The sequence below is a fragment of the Chiloscyllium punctatum genome, chromosome 17, assembly GCF_047496795.1.
Source record: "Chiloscyllium punctatum isolate Juve2018m chromosome 17, sChiPun1.3, whole genome shotgun sequence".
NCBI classification, from domain to species: domain Eukaryota; kingdom Metazoa; phylum Chordata; class Chondrichthyes; order Orectolobiformes; family Hemiscylliidae; genus Chiloscyllium; species Chiloscyllium punctatum.
Genome location: NC_092755.1, coordinates 72,957,165 through 72,983,235, shown reverse-complemented (window position 1 = coordinate 72,983,235; position 26,071 = coordinate 72,957,165). Strand labels below are relative to the sequence as shown.

Below are 26,071 nucleotides of genomic sequence, written 5' to 3'. Positions count from 1 at the left end.
AGTGAATTATAAGTAGTTAATATATTATTATTTTAAGTATTTCTTTAATTACATATAAGCCATCTTATTTTTATTTTGTCTATTTTAACTGTAGTATAAAGTAAAATGAGTTTTGCTTTAAATAAAGCGAGTAGTTTAACCAACCAAATTGCATCTGGAACCACAACACACTTTTGAGGGGGTTTCATCTGATCTATCACACATACCAGCCCATAATGTAAGTTACTTCATTCATATTACTCAAAATACTATTGTTCATTCTTCCTTATTGAGGTATTTGAATGGGAGAAATCACTGCATGTATTTTGCTGACTGTTCTCTGAACAAAGGAACATATTTCACATGGGATTTAAACTTCCCAAACAATTATTGTTTTTCTGTCGTATAGACGAAATGTTCTGAACCAATTTACAGCAATATAAGAATATAAAGCCCAATGATTATATTTAAATAAAAATGGTACAGTTTTGACATATTTCACATATACAGAATATGGAATATTGATATGACACAGTTTTTCCTGAAACTACGCAAACCATTCAATAAACAGACCGGTATATCACAAGTAAAACTGAAAAGGCCAGAGTTTTAAGATTTAGTTTTGCCGTTACAGGATAACAAAGCTTTAATATTCTTTTAGATGTGGCAACAGAGATCAGAACAGGAGATTAATGAAATTTCAATCATGAACTCTACCAGTATAACAAAGCTTCAAAGCATAACATTTTGTGAGCAAGCACAAATAATGCATATTTGTTGACACTTCCTTTCTTGTTCTAAGTTCCTACACTGTTGCACTAAGCACTTGAGTTCTTCTTATGCACACTGACCTTGCATGTACTATAACCTTACATTACATATTCTCGTGTTAAGAAATCACTTCAGATTTCACAGTGCACCAAAATGCAGATTTGTGCAAAGTCTGCATGCAAGTTAAATCCATTCAGTGGCACAAATGATCAAATTCTGCCAACATAGAAACTTGTTTCAGACAGTTGTCATGTGACTCCTAAAGTACAATGAATACCTAAGCGTTCTGGTTTCACATACTACTCCACCTAAGGAATGAAACATGGCTCAGAGGCGCCAGTGCAAGCTGAATATTGACCAAGGCCACATTTGAAGTTTGTTTCGTGCCCCATGCTGTGCTCAATTTAGTTTCTCAACTGAAACATATTACAGCAGTGTCATATTTTCCAAACACACCTGCGGTCAATAAACATTTTAAAAATCCTCATCTTGACGAATATTGTCCATCACATTGTCTTTTCAGAATAGAGATGGCTCTAACTTGTCCATCATAGATTTAATCCAGCTTTTTCCATTTATCAGTTTTGTAGTCGCTATAATATATTCTGTACCTCCTTCTTCCATCTGAGATAAGAATCTAAGCGCAGCAATTTCAGCATAAGTGACACCTCCAAGAAAAAACACCAGAGTAACTCTGTTCTCTCCCTGTTGACCTAAAGATCAGGAGAGAAAAGACACAGATTAGAAGCTCAGCAGCTTTTTGAACAATATATATTTTATTCTTCATTAGTTTCTTAGCCTAGTCCTCCAAGCAGATTTCAGAAAATGACTTCCCACTTGCTTTGCACCCACAAAGGAATTATTCAAAATTAGAATGGAAAATGTACTTCCTAAGAACAAAACCACATACTATTTTTGAAATTCTTTCCTTTGTATACTTAGTGAATGTTTTCGCAAGAAAGTAGTGAGTTTCTGCAATAAATCTATTATTGTAGTTTATTTCTAGAACCATAGTTTGTGCACAGTGTTGGAAGATACAGTGAACAGAGAAAAGGACAACTGCATATTTTGACTTTTCTAGATAACTGTTTTAGTACTTTCACTTCCCTGAATTGGACTGCGTATTCCTGAAATATGAAAGAAGTGTTTGTGTATTTATGTTGCGATTATAGATTGGTATGATAAATCTATTTCTGAAACAGCTTTCTGGCAGCTACAGCACCAGAAAATCTCATTATTTCTGTGGCAGTATCGACCACTACACATAACTATCCAGACCTGTTCTTTATCAATGTGAAAATTTTAAAAAAACGTCTTAGCATTGAAGTTTAAGCACACCCCAAAAATATTTCAATCATAATACTAATAAACTATTTCAAAATTTCCTCCCCTTCTTCAATACCTCTAGACTTAACTATTCTGATGCATTCCTGCTGGCCTCCTAGTTTCTCCTCTCTGTAAACTGGGAGGTCATTCAATGTTTTGCTAGCCACATCCTTACTCACACCGAGTCCTCTGCCCCCATCAAAACCTGGTTATCAATGTAATTTGGTAAAGCAACACATTAATTTTGAAAGTACTAAAACAGTTATCTAGAAAAGTCATAATATGCAGTTGTCCCTTGTTTACAAATTCTTCCACCCGATCTCTAATCTGCTTCAATCACCTGATTCTCCTAGATATCTTTAATGCTCCATTTTTAGCTTCCTGAGCATCACTTATTTTAGCTTCATGATTGATGGCTTATCTTGAGTTTTCAAAGCCCTGGGTTCATAAGCTTGTCTTTTTGCCTAAACTTTGCCTGGGTGGCTCAGTGATATACTTTGTTTGATAGTTCTTAATTGTCTTGGGGACACTTGGGTTAGAGAAGTTATTGAAACAAGAACTTATTGCAAGCTTACGTTTTTTGTGCAATCCAGAAGGCAGTTGCTGTCTTTCTTCAAAATGAGGTCCTGGCAACATCTTTAAGACTTCTTCAATGCTCCTCCACCCAGGACGAGCTAGCAACTGTGTTAACCGCACACTTAGAGGGGCATAACCACTGTACACGTAAGATATATCATTGGGATTCTGGAATATTAAAGCTTTCCTTTTAATGAGCATTTTAAGGAACTTTAAACTCAAGCATGAAAATATATTTGATTTTCTATTGTTAGACAATTTTCAAATAATGTAACTATTGTTACATTATATTAAATGATTTCAACTGAACATAACCATGATTGTTTCATCAAACACCTCGCCAACAAGGAAACTGGAAAACAAAAACACTTGTAAAAACGTGCTTGACTCTTATTGGGTTATCAGTTGAAAACAATGCATTCCTATTTAAGAAGCCAGCTCAAGTCTATTAACCTTTGTTGCAATAATCAAAATCAAAAACTAAGATGAGGGAGCTGGTAATAAGAATAGATCCCACATATGTCAGAAACCTCAACTTCCAGTAAATATTTGCAGGCTTTATTGAATATTATCAGGTCATATGACAACTAAGCAATAACCATCACTACTTCCAGAAACATCACCTGTTCTCAGACCATTATATAAACCAATCATTCACTGATAACACTACAGAACTTTATACCATGAGAGATATACAATCCTCTATTTCCATTCTGATGCATCTGATGAGCTTAAGCAATTCAAGCGAAGTCTGGAGTAAAAAGGTGGAGAGAAACCAACAATGGGAAGTAGTATTATAACTCACCAAGCATCTACTGCCGACAGGAAGTATGTTGCAAATGTACACCAATAATTCTGCTAGTACAGATGCGTTTATTTGATAAAGACAGGCCTCTTTATTAAGAATGAAACAAAAAGCTGTTGAATGTTTCACACGATAGCGCAGTATGTGAGAATTTTACATGTTGATTTGTTTAATGAAGTAATCTCATTTCCATGCATATGATCTGGGGAGTTTCCTCTATAGACTCATTCAAATACTAAGAATGTTGTGAAAAATAAAAGGACATGTCCTTCATCAATATTATAGCAGCAGTAATTTCAATTTATTCAAATAAAGCAGTATATTAATGTTAAAATTCTTATTTTCAAACCCACTTGCAGTTAACATTTGTTATTCACATCAAAGGAGGATTCAAACAACGAACCTGTTCATTGATGTCATCCATCCAAAGGCGTAGAGTTTTTCTTATAGTTGGATAATTATTCCTGGTGCTAGTCTGAGGTTTCAATAAACCAGCCTTTTCTAGATTATTCAGGGTTAAAATGTGCTCATAACCATATGTCTAAAATAGAAAACACAGCACATTAGTAATGGAAAAAACCAAGAGAAAATTAATGTCCTTTTGTTTGAATCAAAACTACAAACTCCCAAATGTTTATATCCCAAAACTCTACTTGATACACATCAATGATTTCTCTTGCAGTGTCTTGTGTCACTGTCAGGTTGGTGGAAAGTGATGTGCATTCAATGGTGGCATAAACAGTGCTGTCTGCTGGGGTAGATGAAAATTTGACTACAGGGGCTATTATTAAAGAAATTCTGGCTGAAAGAATGCAGCAGCAGAACAACAGATAAATTAAATAGTGGTGCTTGAATCACTCACTGACCTATGGTTATTTTCACTCTGTTATATTTTTCATTAATGCCTGCAGGAGAAACCATTGGGCCTAACACACAAATAAGACACACGGTGGCCTGGACTACAGGGATAGAGAAATCGAGACTCCAACCTTTAAGGATTTCCAGGAGGAAACAAAACCACAGAAATAATAAACTGCCAGAAATAGCATTTATGACATCTGCATGAGCACAGCGCTGATTTGCATTGGTAAACCCCCCTTAACTGTACTGTAAGGGCTACAGATCAGAAAACTAAATTCAATGGTTTCATCAACTGGCAAGTAACATTCAACAGTCACTGCTTTTTTGAAAGTGTACTGGTATACACTGTTAAAAAGACAAACAAATCCAGCTTATGCTTTACAATTCAGTACTGCTTTGGCAATGTCAGGCTCAGGGTGCAGGGAGTGTGCCTTTTATTATCTTCAAAGGAATGCGGGTACCATCCACCTGACCAGCATTGATTGCCCGTAAGTACCTTTGACACTTGGTATCTTGCATTACAATTAGACAGCTCCTTTAATACAAATTACAAGTAAGCAGGATCCTAAAACTCCTTCCTCCACTTGAAAATTGTCACAATTCTTACCTCAGTTCTCCTATACCCTGTCTCTCTCACATTCAAATTCTAGCTTTCCTCCCATTCTTATAGGAAATATTACGCAACACAGTGCACCCACAACAGGATAAAGTTGCCATAGTTTCAGAGGACCATACTGCTGTTCTCTCATTGGAGACATATGACCAGTGGGGAGTTTAACCCGAGGTGAGTGCTGGTGAGGTTGAGAAGGCTGGATCTTCATGGTAACCTTAGCCAGTACAATTGAACCCCCCCCCCCCCCCCCCCACTCCACAACCACAACTGACCAGCTAGTGGAGTTATTTAAAAGCAACTCTAATCCTTTGAGAGGAAAGGCAAGGAGTTTACAGAAGCATGATCAGTCTCTTACTATTAGAAGTAACATGACTGTATTGTAGCCTGGTTCATTCATGTAACATTGGCCATGAAAACATGATTGCTTTTTTTTTATGATTTGTTCAGAGTTTAAAACTTTATTGCAAAGAACAGCACTTGCAATCATCATGTCTTGTTGCCCCTTTGGAGTACAGTTGTACACATTTTCTTAGTCAGATCCGCTTTGGATTTGTACATTTTATCATCATGGTGGTGGGTGGGGAGAAGTGGGAGGAGGTAAAAAAGGAAGTGATAGTATACTATGTACTACATTCTCTTTAAATGTGATCTCGCTGTCCTTTTGTTGCAGCTACTGCTGCTCCTGTTACTCAGCAATGGCATATTAAGGTGAAGGTCAAGCCTAATCATGGAAACCCCAGAAGAAGGTCGTAAAGATTGTTTAAGGCCAGATCTTGGTGGAAGCAAGGTGTGTGTCAGCAGAAAATGAGTGGACCTTGAGAATCATTCCTATCACAGCTAATTTTGGCAACATCACCGGGCAAGTCTCAGACTTGCTATGTTCATTTTAAGTGCAAAATCAGGAACAGTGCTGCTGAGTCATCGGCTGTCATTATCATATTTAAAGGAGAGCATGAAAGGCTGAAAAGCATGGGTGAATTTGAGAAAGTAATTATCATCACTAAACCAGCCAGACAGACACTACACAAGTTTCTGGCTACAAAAACGTATTTGTGCAAATTATGCATGGGAAATGTGAAGATGGTGGTTGAGAAATGTAACTACATTCATTCAAATTAAGATTATGTTTTTCTCTCTTGCTTTATGGAGTACTGCTGATATCACCTGACAGGATGATTTTAGATCATTCAGCTTTTGACAACAAAACCCAAAGTTGATACATTATAGTGAACACAAATAATACGGAATCTGTCATCATTTCAAAAGAAAGGGGTGATATCTATGGCTGACTTAATTAGGTTGTGCAATGTTTCCACATCTAGAACAATTTGGAGCAACCCAAGGACTCAACTTCAGAAAATCAGGTATTATTTACTGAAAATGCCAGAGTAGCCTCAGTTTATTCACTGAGACAATATTTTATTTACAATAATTTATAAAAGCACTGGTGAAAGAAAAAGAATTTTTAAAAAACGTGGCACCCAACTGAGAAGTTATAACTTTACAGACTCAAGCTCTTTCTTTTAGGGGAAAAAAGACCTTTGATCAAAGGTATAGTTATAATGTTTAAAAGACTTTTATGCAAATATATGAATACAAACTATTTGGAGGGATATGCGCCAAGATAGTTACGGCTAGTTTAGTTTGGGATTATGGTCTGCATGGATAAATTGGACCAACAGGTCTGTTTCCACACTGTACGACTCCATGTGGAGAGAATGCTTTGAAATTTGTATTCTTCCACAAATGGAACACCATAAGTAAAATTCAGTTACTAATAAAACCAAGACAGCAAAAGAGACAAATGTCTTTGCCCAGGGACCCGTTAGAACATGAGTAATTGGATTGATTGCTCCATTTCTCTGCATTTTTAGAAACAAGAATAATTCTAGATTTATCCCCTACTCCTTCTATGAACTAAGTGACAATCTATAAACCATCTGTATTCCTATGGCATTAATCAACAACACAAATTCTTTAGCCTGCAAGACATCCGATGGCTTTTTGATGCATAAATATTTTGCAAAGAGTGTAGACTTCAGACCAAAAAATTGCATAGACTGTATCTTCAAGCTAATGTAGTAAAGTCAAGTTGATTTTCATCTCCAATCTAACTGTGGTGACAGAAATAATTAATAGAGATTACTGAGCTGTTGAAGATGCTTATGTATCGTGAAAGATCTGTCTTTAGTCTGAAAGTCTCTGGATCAGCAACTTTTCATACATCTTTGGTTTACTTGTTTCATCATTTGGTTTCACAGCACAGTGGAGAGACAGCATTCGGTGAAGACAAAGAACTGATGTAATAACACTGCAAGACTAATTAAAAGACTTATGTAATTCCAGATGTGTTGTAATTTTGGTTACAGCAAATTGTTTTCCAGGTTAAGTGCTGTAATTGCAATTTTATGCTGAAGCAAAATAAATACATTTTACAGTACTTAAATTAAGCACAGCCTGAAAGTTTTGACTCATCATTATATGGTTTTGTTTCACCCAAGAGAATGATCAGAATAGCATGGTATCCTATGGATTGTCCCAATCTGAAACTCTCAATTTGTCCTGTAAGACACCAAACCATCAGGTTAACAAATGAGATTTCCAAGCTTTGGACCTTGGAAGCATGGGTCAACAAAGTAAACTGCCTTGTTGTCATGAGCCTAAAAAGCTGCGAGTTTTCAAAGAAGCCCATAATTTTAATGATCGAATACACTGGCGAACTTAGCAACTTACTAAGCATTGTAATTGTTACTGTACTAGCATCCACTTATGGCAAATCAAATTAAACTTATTTATAACTTGAGAACTTTTACTTTCAGTCCAACATGCAATTTTGATTTGCAAAACATCTGAGTTATCACATGTGCCTTAAATAAATTTAAAAATAAATTTTTAAAATTCAATTAGACTGTGAATTAAATCAAGTGGCTCTGAAATTTCAGCAGACTTTACCTAAACAAACTACAATTGTAAATTAATTACTTTTGTCCAACCTGCAAAATCTCTCTCTTGTAATAGTCTAGGACTTTCTGTTTCAGGCCATTATTACACACTGACTGCATACAAACAAGTCGCAGAATATTTATCAGAGGTTCTTTTTGAGCAATGGAATCTTCAATGTAACTGTTAACCTGTGGACAGAAAAGCAACACGTATTTGAGGCAGTTCCACTAATGTAAATGCAAGTTAACTATGATTATCAGATTAGTTGATTGTCAATTGGCTAGAAGGTAAAGAAATGCAATTAGTTTCACTTTTTCTAAACAAATACTCACTGAAGTCTTACAATTTAAACAGTATTACAGTATCATCAGAGTCCATATATATTTAAAAAATAAATACCTTGCTGGCTACCTACAAATCAAAAATGAAACAGAAAATTTTACCCACCCAACATATAACTCAAAAATAATTCAGATAAATCTCTGCAAGCTTTATGAATAATGTATTTAAATTAATTCAGTGCTAAACATCTCAAAACCCCAAAAACCTTTACTGTGTTTTAAATAGAGTATCTACTAGAAGACATTCTAACTAAAAGCATGAACGGTTAAGGACTTTTTCTAAATTCATTCCCAGGATGAGGGTGACATTTTTTGCCAATCCCTAATTGCCCAAAGGTCACTTAAGAGTCAACCACATAGCTCTGGGTCTGGAGTCACATGTATGCCAGACAGGTAATACCAGCTTCCTTCCCTAAAAGAGCATTAGTGGACCAGATGAGTTTTTCCAACAATGATTTCATGGTCACTATTAGACTCTTAATTCCAGATTCTGGATTAGTGTTGCTGGAAGAGCACAGCAGTTCAGGCAGCATTCAAGGAGCAGCGAAATCGAAGTTTCGGGCAAAAGCCCTCCTTCCTGATGAAGGGCTTTTGCCCGAAACTTCGATTTCGCTGCTCCTTGGATGCTGCCTGAACTGCTGTGCTCTTCCAGCACCACTAATCCAGAATCTGGTTTCCAGCATCTGCAGTCATTGTTTTTACCTCTTAATTCCAGATCTTTATCGAGTTCAAATTCTGTCTGCCATGGTGGGATTTGAACCATAATGGGATTGGAACCTAGGTCCCCAGAACATTGCTTGGGTCACTGGATTAACAGTCCAACGATAATACCACTGGGCCATCACCTTCTCTTCATTATAATTAGGTAGAGATTTAAATTTTAAAAATAAATGTAATGGAAACTGGCTAATACAGCTATTTGATGCAAATTTTAAAAAAAGTGTAAATAATTTCAAAAAGAACAAACTATGGTTTTGTTATTACCTTGTCAGTATCAATCCCAGACATAAATTCTTGTTCCACAGTCAGCTTGTCAAAGAATGTTTCTGATGCTGAACATAAACAATTACAGCAATTAAAAGACACCTACTTTCAGCAAGGCAGATTTATAATTTAGTTTATTTGTTTGATTTTTCAAAACTGTTATACTTAAGAATGAAATTGATAAGTTCAAGGATCTAAGGAAATCAAGGGAGAAAAGGGATTATTTGGGAAATAAGTGGTTGAAGTTGAAAACCAACCACGATCCCACTGAATGGCACAACGGGATTGAGTGGCTACAGAGCCTATTCCTGTTCCCATTTTTCATACTCTCAAACCATTGCTATCTAGAAGCAAAAGCAGATGAGGAATTGTAATATTATATATCCATATAATCAAATATTTCAGAGCTTTACCTGTAATGTCTTTGATGAGTTCAGCAATAGATGTATGATTAGCTAGTGAGGTTCTTGCTGCTTGCATGTGTGGAAGCTGGGACACAAATTGTTTGATTTCACCTACAGTTTTTGCATTATGTCTTTCCTGTAAGAAATGATTCTGGTTTTAACAATTATGAACCAATTTTGAGACAATTATTTCAAATGAAAACAAACATCTCTACTTATTCTAAATACAGACTTCCTCTATTCCTGTATTTATCGTTTTCCTCAGACCACACCTTTCCTTCCAAAAAAGCCACCTCTTCCTTGTGTGTGCCTCTATCACTAATGTAATAATCATTTAAGATCACCTATCTTGGGTGACTTTGCCTATCCAGGTTTACCACCTTAAAAGCAGGTATTAGATCTAAAGTTACTGTATTAGAAAATAATTGAGTTCCTGGGTGACATTTGGTTCTGTCCCAGTAATGAAGGTATTGACAAAACTTTACCAATCAACATTAGCAACAATTTCTGCAAGGCTTTGAACAGTCAGATAGTTTGATTTTACGCGTACAGAAAATCTGTCCACAGCTCTCAGATTTGTCCTGATTTCTGATTTGTAGCAGAGTCAAATCAGAGGGGTATTGGTAGCCTTTGTAATAGCTTCTAGATGTATCTCATGATTCCTGATATTGTACAAACGAGGCATAATACTTCTAATCTACTTAAGTGATCTATTGCAGACTAAAAATTATACCATGTTCTTGTTTTTAAAATCAATTGCAATATTAGCTCCTTTATGAATTTTAAGTCTTACGCATCTAGTGGACTGTTTTCACAGTGGAAACACTGGTAGATTAAAGAGATTGGGCAAGTCTGAACATGGAGGTGTTAATGAACACTTAGAAAATGTGGAGGTGTAACTTCTGGTGTTAGAAATGCAATGAATTTTTTTTCAATTCCTGGTGCTACATTCAATATCCATTTAAAATCAGATATAATCGTACTTAATTGAAATATACATAAAATAGGAGTATATTCTTTCGATACACATGCACCAACAGTATGTAACCTATATAATTCATCGCCAATTAACAAACCAAAGTTCTTTTAAAAGCTTGTGAATGAATCGATTTTTGTCCGGGCAAGTTTCAAAATTTTAACTATAAAAAAGGATCAGCTGAATGGTCATACTCTTTTCCAGTTTTAGAGTCAGACTGCATGGAAACAGACTCTTCAGTCCAACCATTCCATGCCAATATGTTCCCAAATGGAACTAGCCCCACTTGCCTATGCTTGGCCCATATACCCTCAAAATATTTCTAATTCATGTACTTCTCCAAATGTCTTTTAAAATGTGAAAGTTAAAAATCACACAACACCAGGTTATAGTCCAACAGGTTTACTTGGAAATACAAGCTGTTGGAGCACTGCTCCTTCATAGGCAGCTGTGTGACAGTGTTAGTTGTACCTGGATCAACCATTTCCTCTGGCAGTTCATTCCACACATGAACTACTGTGTATTTCCCCTCATGTCCTTTTTAAATCTTTTTCCGCTCACCTTAAAAATATGCCCCTAGTTTTGAACTCTCCCACCTTAGGGAAAAGGCCTTTGTTCATCACCTTATCTATGTCCCTCATGAATTTTAAACCTCTATAAAGATCACCCCTTAACATCCTGTGTTGCAGTGGAAAAAGTCCCAGCCTATTTTTATAACTTCAACCCTCCATTTCAGCAACACCCTGGTAAATCTTTTTTGAATATTCTCCAGTTTAATAATATCCTTCCAACAAAAGGGCAACCAGAACTGTACCAGAAGAGACCTCATTGATTAGGAAAGATAAAAACACCATAGCCTTAACAGGCCTTGGGCTGCTCTCTTATCACAGAGAGGGTTGACCAGCCGTGGTTTAATCGGAGGGTCACCAGTTGGGGAGTAGCTGAGAAGGAGTGTCCTTCATGATAACTTCAGCTAGTGTGTGGATTTAACACACACACACTGTCAGCATCACTCTACATTGCAAATCAGCTTTGTAGCCAATCAAGCTAACTGTTTTGACCTGCAGACATATATGTTTCACCTAACTGTTTTGGAAACACAATCTATACCCCTGAATAGACAGTCAATGTCAGACTGAAGAAAGAATTACCTCAAATGCAGCAGATATGAACTTGGCCTTTTTGCTCAGAACTGAACCAACTGCATTGAAGTTTTTGTCCCTGATTTCTGCATAGAGTTCTTCAGCAGAGTTTAACTGTAGCTTCTTAGGTTCATTGGAAAGATCTCGGCCACTTTCATTTTGCTTCTTAGGTGCAAATTTCTCAGGAGGCAGCTTTACATGTGCTGGAAAACAGAATGATTACAAACACAAACCTAAACAGCATGAAAATGACACAGCTCTGTCAAGTGCAATTTCACCGCATTTCCAAAAGACAACTAAGTTGGGTTAAAGTAAGGATGGGAAGAGTGCAAAGCAAGGACTCTCAAACTACTCAAGAAGCAATAGATAGGAAAGATTGCAGGAGGAGATGCTGAACCAGACTGTTTGAGCTTCTTGTCAAATCGAATGATTGGATGTGCTTTCAACAATAACATCATTTCCATCTCCCAACACTGCTTTGATCAATATACTATGCTGGGACATTAATCAATGCCTTTTCAAACTCTAATGATGACTATTCCAATACTTGCTTAACCAGCCTATTTTCCACTCTACATTAACTGGAGCTCAACTCTTCACTATGCATCTCCTACTTTGCACCAAGATTAATCACATATCATCTCACATGCTTGTTAATCCAATGTAAATACCAGTCTGGGACAATTTTAAAATTCTCATCCATGTTTGAGATGAATTTAAGAACATTAAAAGTCTATGGCCTCACTCTTTACTCTTTGTGTAGTCCCCTCCAATCCTACAAGCCTCCAAGATCTTTGCACTCCTCTACTTCTGGCAGCTTGCACATGCCCGTAATCACTTTGCCAACAGCAGATGTCCCTTCAGTTGTTTAGGCCCTAAGATCTAGATTTCCCATTTTAAACTTCTCTACGAATCTCCTTAAAACCTTCTCTTCGGACCACAGCTTTAATCAATAGTCCTCATATATGCTTATTTAGTCTGGTATGAAATGTTTTACAACAGCAAAAATGTTATACAAAATGCAAGTTGCTGTTGTACACTTCTGAACATATCTATGAAGTTATATCCATTTTAACCAATAAATCTTTTTAAAAAAGCATTAATTATATTTTGATAAAACAGATTTGCACATAATGATATTACATTAAAAAGGACCAGATCATGTCACATTTATTCAACCATTTCTGTTTTTAATAGGTTAGCTTTTGCATTTGAAAATCAAATCTAGATATTTTCCATCAGGCAAGACAAAGTTGTCAATAATTACATAACTGGATATTTCCATTTGAGCAGAATTTGTCAGTGCTATCCTGCATTTCCATCCCTGAGCCTCCACAAAGGTCATTCAAGGACATAGTTAAGGGTAAAAGTGTCGATGGGAGTTAATAATTTGTTTAATTGCTTGTCGAGAACAGGCTTTTGCCTCATTGACTAAACATGTCATCTTGCACCTAACACAGCAAACAAGCTACTGGAAAATGTGTCATCTTTGAACAGTTGTAGCTATTTACAATCAATAGTTGAATTTATTGCACTTTACTGGAGACATGATGCACTTAGGTGATTATCTTCTTTAAATAGCTTACTTTCATCCATGGATCAGAATGGTCACAGAAACTAGAGAAGCTCCAAATCTCACTACTTTCTCTTCGGAGGTTTCTTAATTTCAATTATACACAGCACTTGGATAGTCAAAGTATTCTACTGGAAGTATTTTTTAAAATGTATTTATTTCAGGAATAAATTAAAAGAACTAAGTATGCTGGAGATCTGAAATAAAATCAAAATTCTGGAGAAACACATCTGCTCTGACAAAATCTGTGGAGAGAAAACAGAGATTTTCTGCTGTTTGAATGCATGGATTTCTGATTTCTTGAAGTCCAAAGCCTTACTAACTGAGTATCAGTGGATTGTTGGGACTATTGCCAAGGTTGATTGAGTGTGGTTGCGGTGGTGTTTAAAAGCTGATAAATCTTCAGGGCTGGATACGTGGAGTAAGGCAAGGGAGGAAGTAGTAGGGGTGCTTGTAAAAATGATCAATTCCTGTAACTTGACTGTGGTCATTCATTATGAGAGTTTAAACAGTGAGCATCAGCAGGCTATTCATTTATGGGAGGAAATATTGCAGTTGAAACTGATACTGTCATCCACACGTCACTTGCAATATTGCTCAACTCACTGGAATGAGCAGGAACCCTTGTTGATCTGGAGATACGAAGGTTCATTGTATCTTTGCTGCCACTAGATGTGACAAGCTAACTCAGTACCAATAACTGAATCTGGGACATTGCTGGTCTGTATGGTTCAGCAACACTATAGTGAATTTATCCCAGAATCAACAGGAGATCTTCAACCAGAATATGGACTTGCAAGATTCTAGAGGTTCAATGAAGTTTAATTAAATAGTGACAATGAAATTAAATAACTTGCACCCCATGGCTAAAATTTGTTATGATCCCAGACCAGATTGCTAAATTTAAGTTATGACTTCCTGGGGACAAATAACTTATTTTTAAATTCACAGATTCAGGGGACTTACTAAAGCCACAAAATTCCATAGTTTTGAAAAAAAAAATTTAAATGTTGCTATTAGAACAGTAGTACAACCTTCACACATGGATAACTTCCTTCTAACATCCAGAATTAACATGTGGTAACCATGGGGAACAGATTGAACACCTGACAGCACACATCAAATAACTAATACAATCAGAACAGATCTCTACAGATTTCTTAGCAATTCCCTAAAATAGTCAATGATGTGGTTGGTCATCAACTCTCATGAAACTTCAAAAGCTCACAACTCTTCACTTTTGCCAGTAAGGCTTTGAAATCTCTTCTCAAGGGCTGCTCTGTTACAGACTGCCTGCAACAGCTTCTGCTCTGGTCATTCACCCTCCTTCAATGGGTCTAAGCTCCCTTGGACACAAACTGTCCACCAGTATACATAACTCCAACTCTTCACGCTCAAGCTCCAATCTTGATCAGCGGCATACAGCAAATACTGTCTGTGGGCATTTCCTCAGCTGTAATGCTCATCGACTTCTTCCAACTCCCTCACTGCTTCTTCTGTACCACAGCCAGTGACCTTCCTACTTTCTCAGCTCCTCAGGACTGGAGTCCTGACTTGGACACACAGCTACATACCAGTTCCTTAGATCTCTTCCTGAGTAACAGCGCAGAACCAGCCAACTACTCTAACTCCTCAAAGAGTCCCCTCCACAAGCAAGTGTAATTCAGTTTTCCCAGCAGCATTTCTCTTTTTCTACAACTGTATCTTTTGAACTGCTCTTCAGTGTTCCCCCAAACTGTCTGAAGTGATGTATTGAAAGCTTTGCAATAAGATCCTTCTCCAGTGTTGAGCAAAACTGAAAGGTGCCATCTAGCAACTCTTGGATTTTAATGTTTCATAAATTCCAATTGCCAGTTATAGATTTCCAAATTGCTCAGTACAAAAAGGATACAAACAGTGAATTTCAACACAATCTTCAGAAATTTAGTATCTATGAAGGATACAAGATGCATGCAAGAATTCTTAAACACTTAAGAGTCCAAATACTTTACATTCTATTTTCTGTTAAATCTCTTGCAACACCCGAGGAATGAAATGTTTAATTGGCCGTGAACAATAAGTGCAGGAGCATTTGCAGTTTTATTTAAGAACTTACTATTTTGAATTTCATATATTTCATCAATAAGTCCTTCGTAAGTCAGTTGTGTTGCCAGGGGCGTTAACAAGTCAACGTTTCGATCAAGTAACAAGAGTTTATCGAAGACAGGTAAAATCTGGTTCTGAGTCCCAGCAAATTCCCTCTTCATTCTTAGCATCATATTTGCCACAAGCTGTGGAGAAACAATCAGGGTTTCAAAACTTAAAATTACCCCTTCATTCCTCAACAGACACCCCAGCATACTGCCATCCATTTGTACCATATTTATCTCCAAAATGACAACAAAGAGAAATTTCAAAAGGGACAGCCAATGGCAGCAGATTTCAAATCAGCAACAACATCAGGTATGGAAAAAGGACTTGATTAAACACCAATTCCAAGAGATTGGGCAAGCTTCAAATAACAGACCATCTCCAGATTAGGAAGGTTTGTGGCGGGGGCGGGGGGGGGGGGGGGGAAGATATTTTTGAAAAGTAGATAAATCACTCATCTATGCCAGGTGTTTAGTGCCATGATTGGATGATTTCATGCTTTTTTTGTCATCGTCCTGAAATTGTATTCTCAGCATTGAAGAACATAATTCATAAGCAATGTGGAGAAAGTTTGAACATACCCGTGCACATTCACCTTTCCCAAATATCTGTGGGATGGTTCCATACAACGCTTGCAGAGTCATCAGTCCTTTGGCAACACTGAATAAGATGGTCTGGTCATTTTCTAGGTAACACTCCTATTTGCAAATACAATAAAACTTTAATTTTTTTCTGTAAAACAAGGCTCTTAATAATAAATCAGATTAGTTATTTGTGTATGAGCCCACCTGTTTCACTGGGCTCCTGGAAGTACTATAAACTTAGTTTTTAAATATTAAAGTAAGTGTCCCTACAGTATTTGTAAATGTACCAATATACCAAACATGGTACAATAGTGTAGTATGCATTGCAAATGATCAAAATGCACATTATCAGATATGTAAGACGGTGTGAGAACATTAGGCTCATAAGGAAAGCTAGGAATCCACCTATGGTAGATTTTGAACCAGAACACCATAACTGTCAACACAGCTCAAAACTAGACGTAGTACATATTCCTGTTTATTAATGGATCATAGCAAATCTTAGAATACCGTCAGAAGTAGTGGTCCAGGAGCAATATGTACCAATTCTAGCTAGTGTCTAGTCTTATGGACTAGGCCAGACCGCTCAAAACATTCTTAAGCAGGCAACCCAAACCATAACTTTGCAATTTATTTTGGTAAGTGCACAGTGAGAATTACCCGGAGTTAGTTAGCTAGGTTGACTACCAGGTTTTAAAACAGCAGAAATTTATTCACAAAATTTACACAGTGGAACAAAGAACAGAACGAAGAACCCCTACAGAACTCAGCCTATCCAAACTAGACCTAATTATGCTGTTACGAATATACACAGTCCCAATAAGCAAACCCCTTTAAACACAGTTTAAAAAAATGGAACGGATGCTTACAGGTTGAAGTTAGAAGGGCAGAAAGACAGAGAGCCTGTTCATACAGTCCACTGCTGAACTCCAACTAGTTCTGGACTGAACTGCTCAGCTAGAGAGCTGACCACTCCCCTTTCATTATACAGGTCACTGCTAAAACATGACCACTTGGTTTGAAGTCTCATCTGTTTACATATAAACTAAAAGGCCTCTCAATACCCTTTAAACTCTGTACCAAACCAGACTAATTGGAACAGAGAGTGGTTATTACCCCTCTGAAAAAAAAAAACAAGGACACAGTATCCTTGAGAAGAGGAACAGCTTTTACATAAAAAAAAAGTACCAGCTTTGTGACACTAGATTTCTGCACTTTGCCCCCCACCTCACCCCAAAAAAAAGCCAAAATAAAAGTATACTTTTTCCCTTTCCACTTCCCCCTAAAGTAATGATGCCTTATGCAAATAATCATGCAAGGACAATAGGTCTTCTGACACAAAAACAGAAGTTACTGGAAAAGCTTAGCAGGTCTGGCAGCATCTGTGACAAGAAATCAAAGTTAACATTTCAGAACCTCTGACAACTCACCCCAACTATTTATTCATGGATATGTGAACAGTGTCAGCAGGTTATTCACCCAATCAGGTATGTTACCTTTAGTTTTAACAAAGGGATAACATTCTAGATATTAGAAATTCCATCAACTCTCAAAAGGCAACTTTTAAAAAGCAGCGAGCGCCCTTTTGTAGCACAGGAGTGGTAGTGTCACTACCCATAAATCAGAAGGCCTGGGTTCAAATCCCACCTGCTCCTGCGACATGTAATAACATCTCTGAATAGCTTGATTAGAAAAAAATTAGTCAAAAGGCAGCTAAACCTAATTGCAACATTATCACACTTCAGCTGTTATTATAACAGCTGGCCCTTAGCACTGTTAAGAAGTACTGTCAATAAAGCTCCAGTTAGTTACAAATTACAATCCAATCATCTAGTTGCTTTAAAAAAAAAAGTGACAACTGAAGAAGAAAATACTACAAAGACACAATAAATTATAAAAATGGTAGCCTTGGATAGATTATGGGAGTATTCAAAGAACAAATTACAAAATTAATTGCTACAAGAAAAATCCAGTGCAAACTTTGAAAGCGAGTAGGATCTGCAACCTTCACCAGATCCTCAAATACATAGAAAAAACAAAAATTTTGGATTTATAATTCTTATTGTACCACTAAGATACAGCGCTTTCAGAAAACAAGTACAACATTTGTAATCTTTCTATTTGAGAAATGCCAAAGAGCTTTCCCTATGAGCCTAATGTTCGCACACTGTCTCAGATATCTGATAATGTGCATTTTGATCATTTGCAATGCATACTACACTATTGTACCATGTTTGGTATATTGTATGCCTTGATCTCAAATAGAAGTGAGTCATGTGATCATTCAGGTTCAGCAAATGCAAATTCTTCAGATTTTATATATATTATATATAGCTCTTTGAATTATTCTTCATAGTTATTTGTTAAACTGAGTAGAAAGTTTCTATAGTTGTATATCTAAAGCAGCATGAACCAATATTTTCTTTTGGGGAACTGAAAATGCAAAATGGCTTCTGAGAAACCAGCTGTCCTGTTTTAAATGGAACATCATTGCCACATTAGCTATGAATGGTTTGATATCTGAATTTTTAAACTTTTTGATATTTAAATATGCTTCAATGCTTTAAAAATGTATACTGTTCTTTAAGAATGGCTTTATTTTTGTCTGACTGCTAGATAAGAATGACAAATGTACTGAATATCAATACTTTATTTGCCTGTAGTTTTGAAGTTTGTATTTCATGCAAATAACTTGGCAATCATGATTTGATTTCACATTTGAAACCAACATGGTTGAGTATGGTGTAAAAACTATGCTAATTTCAGTACTTTTTTAATATGAATTCACAGAATATATATTTATCCCATTTTCTAATTATTCCTACAAAAGTATTTATAATCACTGAAAAAGTGGCAGTTTTACTGACAAGTTACAATTTGCACGTATTTCTCAAAGCTAAACACTTTCTCCCTTTAAGTTCAGAAAGGCATGGTACATGAGGAGAAGAATCAGCTAAGCAGGGGAGAGAGCTCAAAGTAATGAGCATCTAGCAAACACTGTCAGCAGAATGCCATAAGTTAGTGCGTGCGTTCAGCATTTTATTGTTTCTTTAGAATTGTTAATGCAACCTAAACTAAACATTTAAATACTGGGGAATTGATAGCGTAGCAGGGTACTGTCCTCTTGCCAGAAGCATCTTTTGCTGGGGGAAATGGGGAAGATAGTTCGCAGAAATTTATTTCACAGAATTAAAAACAGAAACTGTTGGAGGAACAGGAGGTGTGGCTACATTTGTGGAGAGAAAGCAAACTTTGCATTTTGGGTCCACTGATCCTTCTTCAGAACTGAATGTTTTTGTTTCTGATTTGCAGCATCTGCAGTTGTATGTGTGCGTTTTTTTTTAAAAACAAAAACACTGTTCATTCTTTCTTCTCATTGTTCTATGTATTTCTAGTTACAGGATTCAATGAGGATCCAGAACTATTATTCAAGAACAAAGCAATATCTCAAAGATGATCCCAGAGGCATTGAAAGTTTGATGAAGTATTTAAAAGTTTGAAACAGTTTAAAGTTATTTAAAATCATAATATGCTCTTGCTCGGAGCTGAAGAATGACCTGAAGGAGACTTTTTTCAGCTCAAAGTCATTCGGGGGCACAGCTTTACCTCAGAACATACCTTGCTGGTTGTCTCAACTGGGGGGAACCATGTTGCAGCAAGAAGTTGAAATCACATTGCATTCAACAGACTATTTGTCAGAATACAGCCAGTGGCAAATAACCCGGTTTCAGCACTAACTGCAAAATCTGGATCTTTAGCTTCTGATTTGTACATAAGGTTCAAGTGCTAAATTTTATCCTGACGGGCATCACAACTGAACACATTAGCAATGACCACTGTACAGATTGCACATATAATGCAATCAGAAGCCATTCAGAATACACTGTGGAAAATATAACTGGTTTATCCAGTCAAGTAAACAATACAAAAAGTCTAAATTGCAACAAGTTCACTTCTTCAGAGATAAGTTTATGCAATACTTAAGGTAAAATCTGAGAGACTGCAATGGAAATATGATGATAACCAATTACCCTAAATGCACTTTCAGCTTCCATGGACATTAGATCACTGTCAAATGGAATTAAATCCAGGCTGTACTCCTCTATATGGGTGAAGTGGACCAATAGTCCTTGTTCTTTTAATCTCTGTTCACAAAGGAGACTTCGACGTGGCAGGAACAGAATATGGAAATCTCTGGGAGGACCATGATGTTTGTGCTCACTAAAATAAAAGAAATTAAGAATTAATGCATCCGGGTAATAATTCACACCATTCAGAGCCAAACTACGCTGAATCTCAAGCCCCACTTCTACAACTCTGTTTTCATATTCTTATTTTCCTGTGGCAAGTGATTAAGCTTTGCTAGTTATCTTAAAAAATGATTAATTAAACCTAGAGGTGTTTTACCCAGTCTCAAATCAAAATGGTTGGGAAAATACAGTATTTGTATCATTGGGTTTACATAGTCAAAACAATCTAATATTATCTCAAAACATATGTGCAAATATCTTTCAAAGCAAAGCAAATGAGTTCAGCTCTTACTCTCTAGTTTTCATTCCTTACAATTATTGAGAGAGTGACTACCCTAAAACTTTGCATATTCAGTTCAAAATTAAGAGATGGTCATTCAGTTACAGCAGCATTAATAACAACAATTTAATTGTTTTTATAACAGTATTTAAACCATACATGGAGGTTATTTTTCCAGTAATGGAAGAAGTTCATAGGCCAGCAGTTCCAACAACTGACTGAAGTATTCAATTTGATAAAGGACAGAAACATATTTTTTTCTTTTAGATGCAGTATCTTTTTAACAGGTGCACAATGCATTGACTGAAAAGCAGCCAGGATGCATGCTACCTGGTGTCTGTTGATAACTTTATGTAACCAAACACTTTGACTGAAATGACTGACTCGTGGAGTTAATTGTGAACCCATCTGACAGGAAACAATCAAAACAGTTTAAACATGTGTCTGTGGCTACATAGTGATCAGACCACCAATCTGGAGCAGTGTATTCATTGTAACATCTTACATCAACTGACAGGGAAACAAAATGAAAAATTCTAAATTTAAAAAATCAGCTTAAAAGGTGAAGATCACATACCAACGAATATTATCAGCAATAATGTCCATTAGTTCCAGTCTAGGCCTCACAAAGAAAATTATGTTTTTGACTTCAGCTGGAGGTATATGCCCTTCCTTCAGGGTAAACATTTTATCAACTTCATGTTCCTGAAAGATTGTTAAACATTACTATTACTGTAAGTATCATTATCCTCAAGATTGAAGAGAAAAAGCTACATAAATTAACTTGGGGAAACCAAGCTAATTCTTAAAAATCTGCAAATAAGTTTGCTCAGAGATGGATATTATTCTAATAAAAATCTTGAATTTTTTTTTTAAAAAAAAGGAAATATTGCACACCCAAACAAACAGATTCTCGGAATTACTCAAACATTTAGTTGCACTGTTGTCTGCATAGCAAAACACAATCTGCTGAAATTCTTGTTTCAAAATAAGTTCCTGCAATGCTGAATATTCCTAAATTGTCCATTTTACAGAAATGTAACCTATGTAAAAATTTACATTATAGAGTGAAGAGGGGTTAATTTCGAATCTCAACCAGCTATCTCTATAATGAATATTCTTTTTTTTGGAAGATAAGTCAAGAAAAATGTAAAGAAATTTTATTGCTTAGAATAAAACATATCAATACTGGTCATTCAAATTGTCCAAAACTTAGCAAACAAACAAGCAGTCATTTACCTTTAATAGTGAATACTGTGCAATCAATCCAAATGGTCCAGTAAGATACTCATCCCAAACTATTGCCTGTGAGAGAAGCAGACAGCAAATCATGTGCCAGAAAGTCACAAAGTCCAGGAATCTCAACAAGGTGTTGTACCTGCACTTGGAGCATAGAGATCATCCACGTCCAATAATATCCAGCTATCAGTAATTCAGGAAATAGAGAAAACAGGCATTTAAAACTTAAACCTCATTTTTATTTTTAAAAGTGTAATTTTCAGAATATGGAGTCTGACAGCAAGATTGACATATATTGCCCATGCACAGTGGTTTGAAAAATAAAACCAAGTGCCTTTCTCGATTATTTTGAAAGAACATTGAAAAGTTAACCATAATGGTGTGGTACTAGTCTGAGATATAGGCCAGATCAGGTGAAGACAGCAGGATTCTTTCCTTAAAAGGACATTGAATTAGCCTCCGTTTAAAATTATGAAGTACCAAAAATATTTTTAACAGTACGCCTCTTAAATCAGGAGAAAAATGTTGAGTTCTTGTACTTCTTTGCAAGTAGAGTATTTGATACAATTCAAAATACAAAGAACAGTTTTTCAGTCTAAGTAAAGACAGCAAAATAAAATGAAACTCTAAAGTTTACACATAGTTTTCACAAAAACTATTTCTAGTTAAAAGATGATAAGCATGAGGAAACAAGTGTATTTTCAGATTATTAGGAGAAAGTGAGGACTGCAGATGCTGGAGATCAGAGCTGAAAATGTGTTGCTGGAAAAGCACAGATCAGGCAGCATCCAAGGAGCAGGAGAATGGACGTTTCTGAAGAAGGGCTCATGCCCGAAACGTCGATTCTCCTGCTCCTTAGATGCTGCCTGACCTACTGCACTTTTCCAGCAACACATTTTCAGCTATTTTCAGATTATCACAAAATACCATATTGTACCATGTTCCAATATACTTCATTATCAAGCTACTTTTTGGAAGCTTGCAGCAAGAAATACTATAATTTTTGTTTTAAAAGTATTGTCAGACAATTCAACAAACAAAAAGGCAAAGACACATGTTAAGGAGTTGGCATGTCATTCATTATTTTAGCTCCTTTATGTTCCGACCTATTAAAAACATTCTAACTTGCAGTTATAGAAAAATAATTACTGTCTGAACAAATAGAGGCATCATATCATTTGTTGAAAGTAATATTAAATCAGACAAAAAGCATTATTACATTAGATTTTTAACTACAAAAAGGACAAAGTTAACATGGAGTTCTGATATTCAATAAAGATTGATTGTGATTAAGTATGTGTCACAATGGAAGAGAGAAATTTTGCAATACTAAGTATTAAACCATGTTACTTGGCTCACATTTTCGAACTAAAAATGTAAGGAATCTTCAGGCTTGGAAAGCTTAAGTGTTATATTCAGCGAACCAGACAACACATTAAGTGAGTATTTTATTAAAATTTCACAAACATATCCATGATTTGGAGATGCCGGTGTTGGATTAGGGTGTACAAAGTTAAAACTCAACACCAGGTTATAGTCCAACAGGTTTAATTGGAAGCACGCTAGCTTTTGGAGCTCTGAAAGCTCGTGTGCTTCCAATTAAACCTGTTGGACTATAACCTGGTGTTGTGAGAGTTTTAACTTTGTACAAACATATCCAGCATCCTTGTAGGTGTAAGGATATCAATTAAGGTAGAATAATTTACAAAAATTATTTCTACTCTGAAGTGATGTGAGCATGATTAATTGAATAACACAAGTGCTAGTAACATAAGTGGCACACTGGCTCAGAGGTTAGCACTGCGACTCACAGCACCAGAGACTTCTATTCCAGCCTCGGGCAATTGTCTGTGTGGAGTTTGCACCTTCTCAGTGTCTGGGTCAGTTTACTTCCACAATCCAAAGATGCGCAGGTTAGGTGAACTGGCCGTGCTAAATTGCTCAAAGTGTTCAGGGACGTGTAGGCTAGGTGCATTAGTCATGGCAAATGTAGAATAATAGGGTAGAAGGATGGGGCTGGGTGGGATACTCTTTGGAGGGTCGCTGTGGACTTGGGCTGAATGGCCTGTTTCCACACTGCAAGGATTCGATGATAAGTGATATTTTGCAATATTGTAACATAATAATTACAGCGATAAATCAATCTACAGATAATGGAACTTTAGCATTGTAGAAATTGCATGGTACTTCACAGTAGTAAAAATCAAACATGAAGAGATGACTTTGCCAATTATTTCCATTCAATCCACAAACCTAACCAGAAGCTTCCAGTCATTTGCCACTTTAAGTCTTCCACTCTGACCTTTCAATTCTTGACCACCAACATTGTCCAATAAAGTTCACATGCTTGTCATCTTTTAATTAACAATTTTACAATTTTCCAAATTCAACATTAGAGTTCAATGAGTTCAAATCATAAGCACAATTCAATTTTATTTTAAAAAGACAGCAGATGTTGCTATTGGTTTTGCTGTTGTCATTTACATCTGTTACATCAGATAGTATTTATTTACTTGTCCCATTAACACTCATTTTTGCTTTGCATCATTATTATCTGTCATTTAATCTGTCCTGCAAACCAGCCTAACACAGATCTCCCCATGCCTGTGCTACTGATCTACTTTTAACATCCAAACTGGGGCAAAAACTTTGGCTTTCCCTCTCACATCAAGTGATATTTGCTACTTACATTTCAGGTTTAAATATGGCTTTCTTTAAAAAAAAATGGGGATGGCAGCAGGAAAGAGGAAAGATACAAGTTTCAAGCTGTATGGTGAAAATAATCAATTGATTAACTCAATGGTGTATTAGGAAGGAAATATGCAAAGACATTAGGATTGAGTAAAGTTTTGGAAAAGAATGCAGGCACAGAATCTTGATTTGGGGGTCTTAATTAACTTCTTAATTTATAGTCTTGTTACAGATGTATACTCAACCAAATCACTTTACAATATACAGTTTTTGTAGATTTTATTTGTGGCTGAAGAAACATCATGAATGCAATTGCTTAACAACATTACAAACTAATTTCCTTAAGGTGGAAACCACAAAAGGCAAGTTGGGACCCTGACAAATCAATAACTCTTCATAAAGACAACTGAATCTTTTAAAAATACTAGGAAAAATTAATAACACCGCAAATACTATTGCTTATCATGAAAATCACATACCCATCATCCTAAAAGCTGAGCAATTGTTTAGTTCAGTAATTGGTACAGGACAACATGCACTGCCCTGATGTCTCTAAGGTTACATAGAAAGGTTCAGTACCCCTCAGTGATGGCAGAGTTTAAGACAGAAAGGGTCACCCTTCAATACAGAAGGGATCATCCAGGTCCTGAGGTTTTAAGGTTAATATGAAAGAGTCACACTCCCCTCCACTTGGGTTTGAGGTCAACACTGGAAACAGGTCACCCTCCTGCAAATGTTTGGGGTTAAAACACCTTCTCTCCCCCGAGGCTGTTAGGTAGCAATATTGGAACAAGTCCCCCTGCACTGGGCAGTGTGGTTAATACGAGCAGGATCGAGGTTTGAATATTGCAACAGGTCCACCTGCCCCAGAGATTTTGGGGGCTGAGATAGGTGGGGGGTAAGGTATTCTCTCCCCCAAGGTTTGGGAGAATTAATTTCGGGAAGGGCCACCTTGCCCGTGCTTCTGCCCCCCTGGGGTTGAGATGGATCTGGGGGAGATACTCTCCTGCTGGAGGTTTAATTTTGGAAAGGGTCGCCCAGAAGTGGGTGGGTGGGTGGGTCAGGAGCACCGACTTTTCAGGACTCGGGCTATTGTCACAACCACCGCGCCCTCTTAAATCCACCATCCCCACCGCGGACCTTGCTGCCTTCACATTTATCCAGAAATTCGCGCAGCTCCTTGCGCGCCGCCTCCCGCAGGTTGTTGAGAACCACTCTGCCGTAACTGAGGTGCGCCGCCATCTTGAGCCGGGTCATGTGACGCGGCGTGCACCGCCCCACGTGACCTGAGCTGTCCATCATCCGTCCCTGGGAGTGAGGTCACGTCCCTGGTGCAGCTGCTGCTCTTATAATGGGGTCTCATTGCTTTTCATTCAGTTTACCAATAATTAAATAACGGTCTCTTGCTGTTTAACACACAGGGAATGCGCATAAAATATCAAATCAACAGCCTTGCTTTGTGCGGAAACACTATTTGAAATTGAGGACTAGTTCGGGTTCCATTCCAGAGTTATCTGAGTCACAAATGACCCCTTCCCAAAGGCAAGCACAATTCAGTCAGCCAAGAGAAGCTTAAAAGTAAATTGCTGTAAGCGTCAGTACC

At 36.8% G+C, this 26,071-nt stretch overlaps 1 protein-coding gene across 1 annotated transcript; it reads right to left on the bottom strand.

Moving 5' to 3' along the window:
* Positions 1–419: 419 nt before the first annotated feature.
* On the bottom strand, positions 420–25,725 carry vps33a (VPS33A core subunit of CORVET and HOPS complexes). The gene is made up of 13 exons (XM_072587438.1): positions 25,609–25,725; positions 21,778–21,843; positions 21,116–21,243; positions 20,040–20,229; positions 16,006–16,122; positions 15,390–15,564; positions 11,731–11,924; positions 9,613–9,739; positions 9,200–9,267; positions 7,925–8,062; positions 3,861–3,998; positions 2,652–2,820; positions 420–1,463 (listed from the first exon to the last, which is right to left on the bottom strand). Exons 1-13 carry the CDS (start codon positions 25,723–25,725, stop codon positions 1,270–1,272), a joined length of 1,821 nt encoding a protein of 606 aa, XP_072443539.1. The 3' UTR covers positions 420–1,269.
* Between the last annotated feature and the right edge of the window lie 346 nt (positions 25,726–26,071).

Excerpts from the sequence above, each read along its gene's own strand:
- vps33a (XM_072587438.1), bottom strand. The coding sequence starts at position 25,725 with ATGACCCGGCTCAAGATGGCGGCGCACCTCAGTTACGGCAGAGTGGTT. Across the intron at positions 21,844-25,608 it reads ATAAATGTGAAGGCAGCAAG|GCAATAGTTTGGGATGAGTA; the intron begins GTCCGCGGTGGG and ends CTTCTCTCACAG. Across the intron at positions 15,565-16,005 it reads GGAAAGGTGAATGTGCACGG|CTTGTGGCAAATATGATGCT; the intron begins GTATGTTCAAAC and ends GTTTCTCCACAG.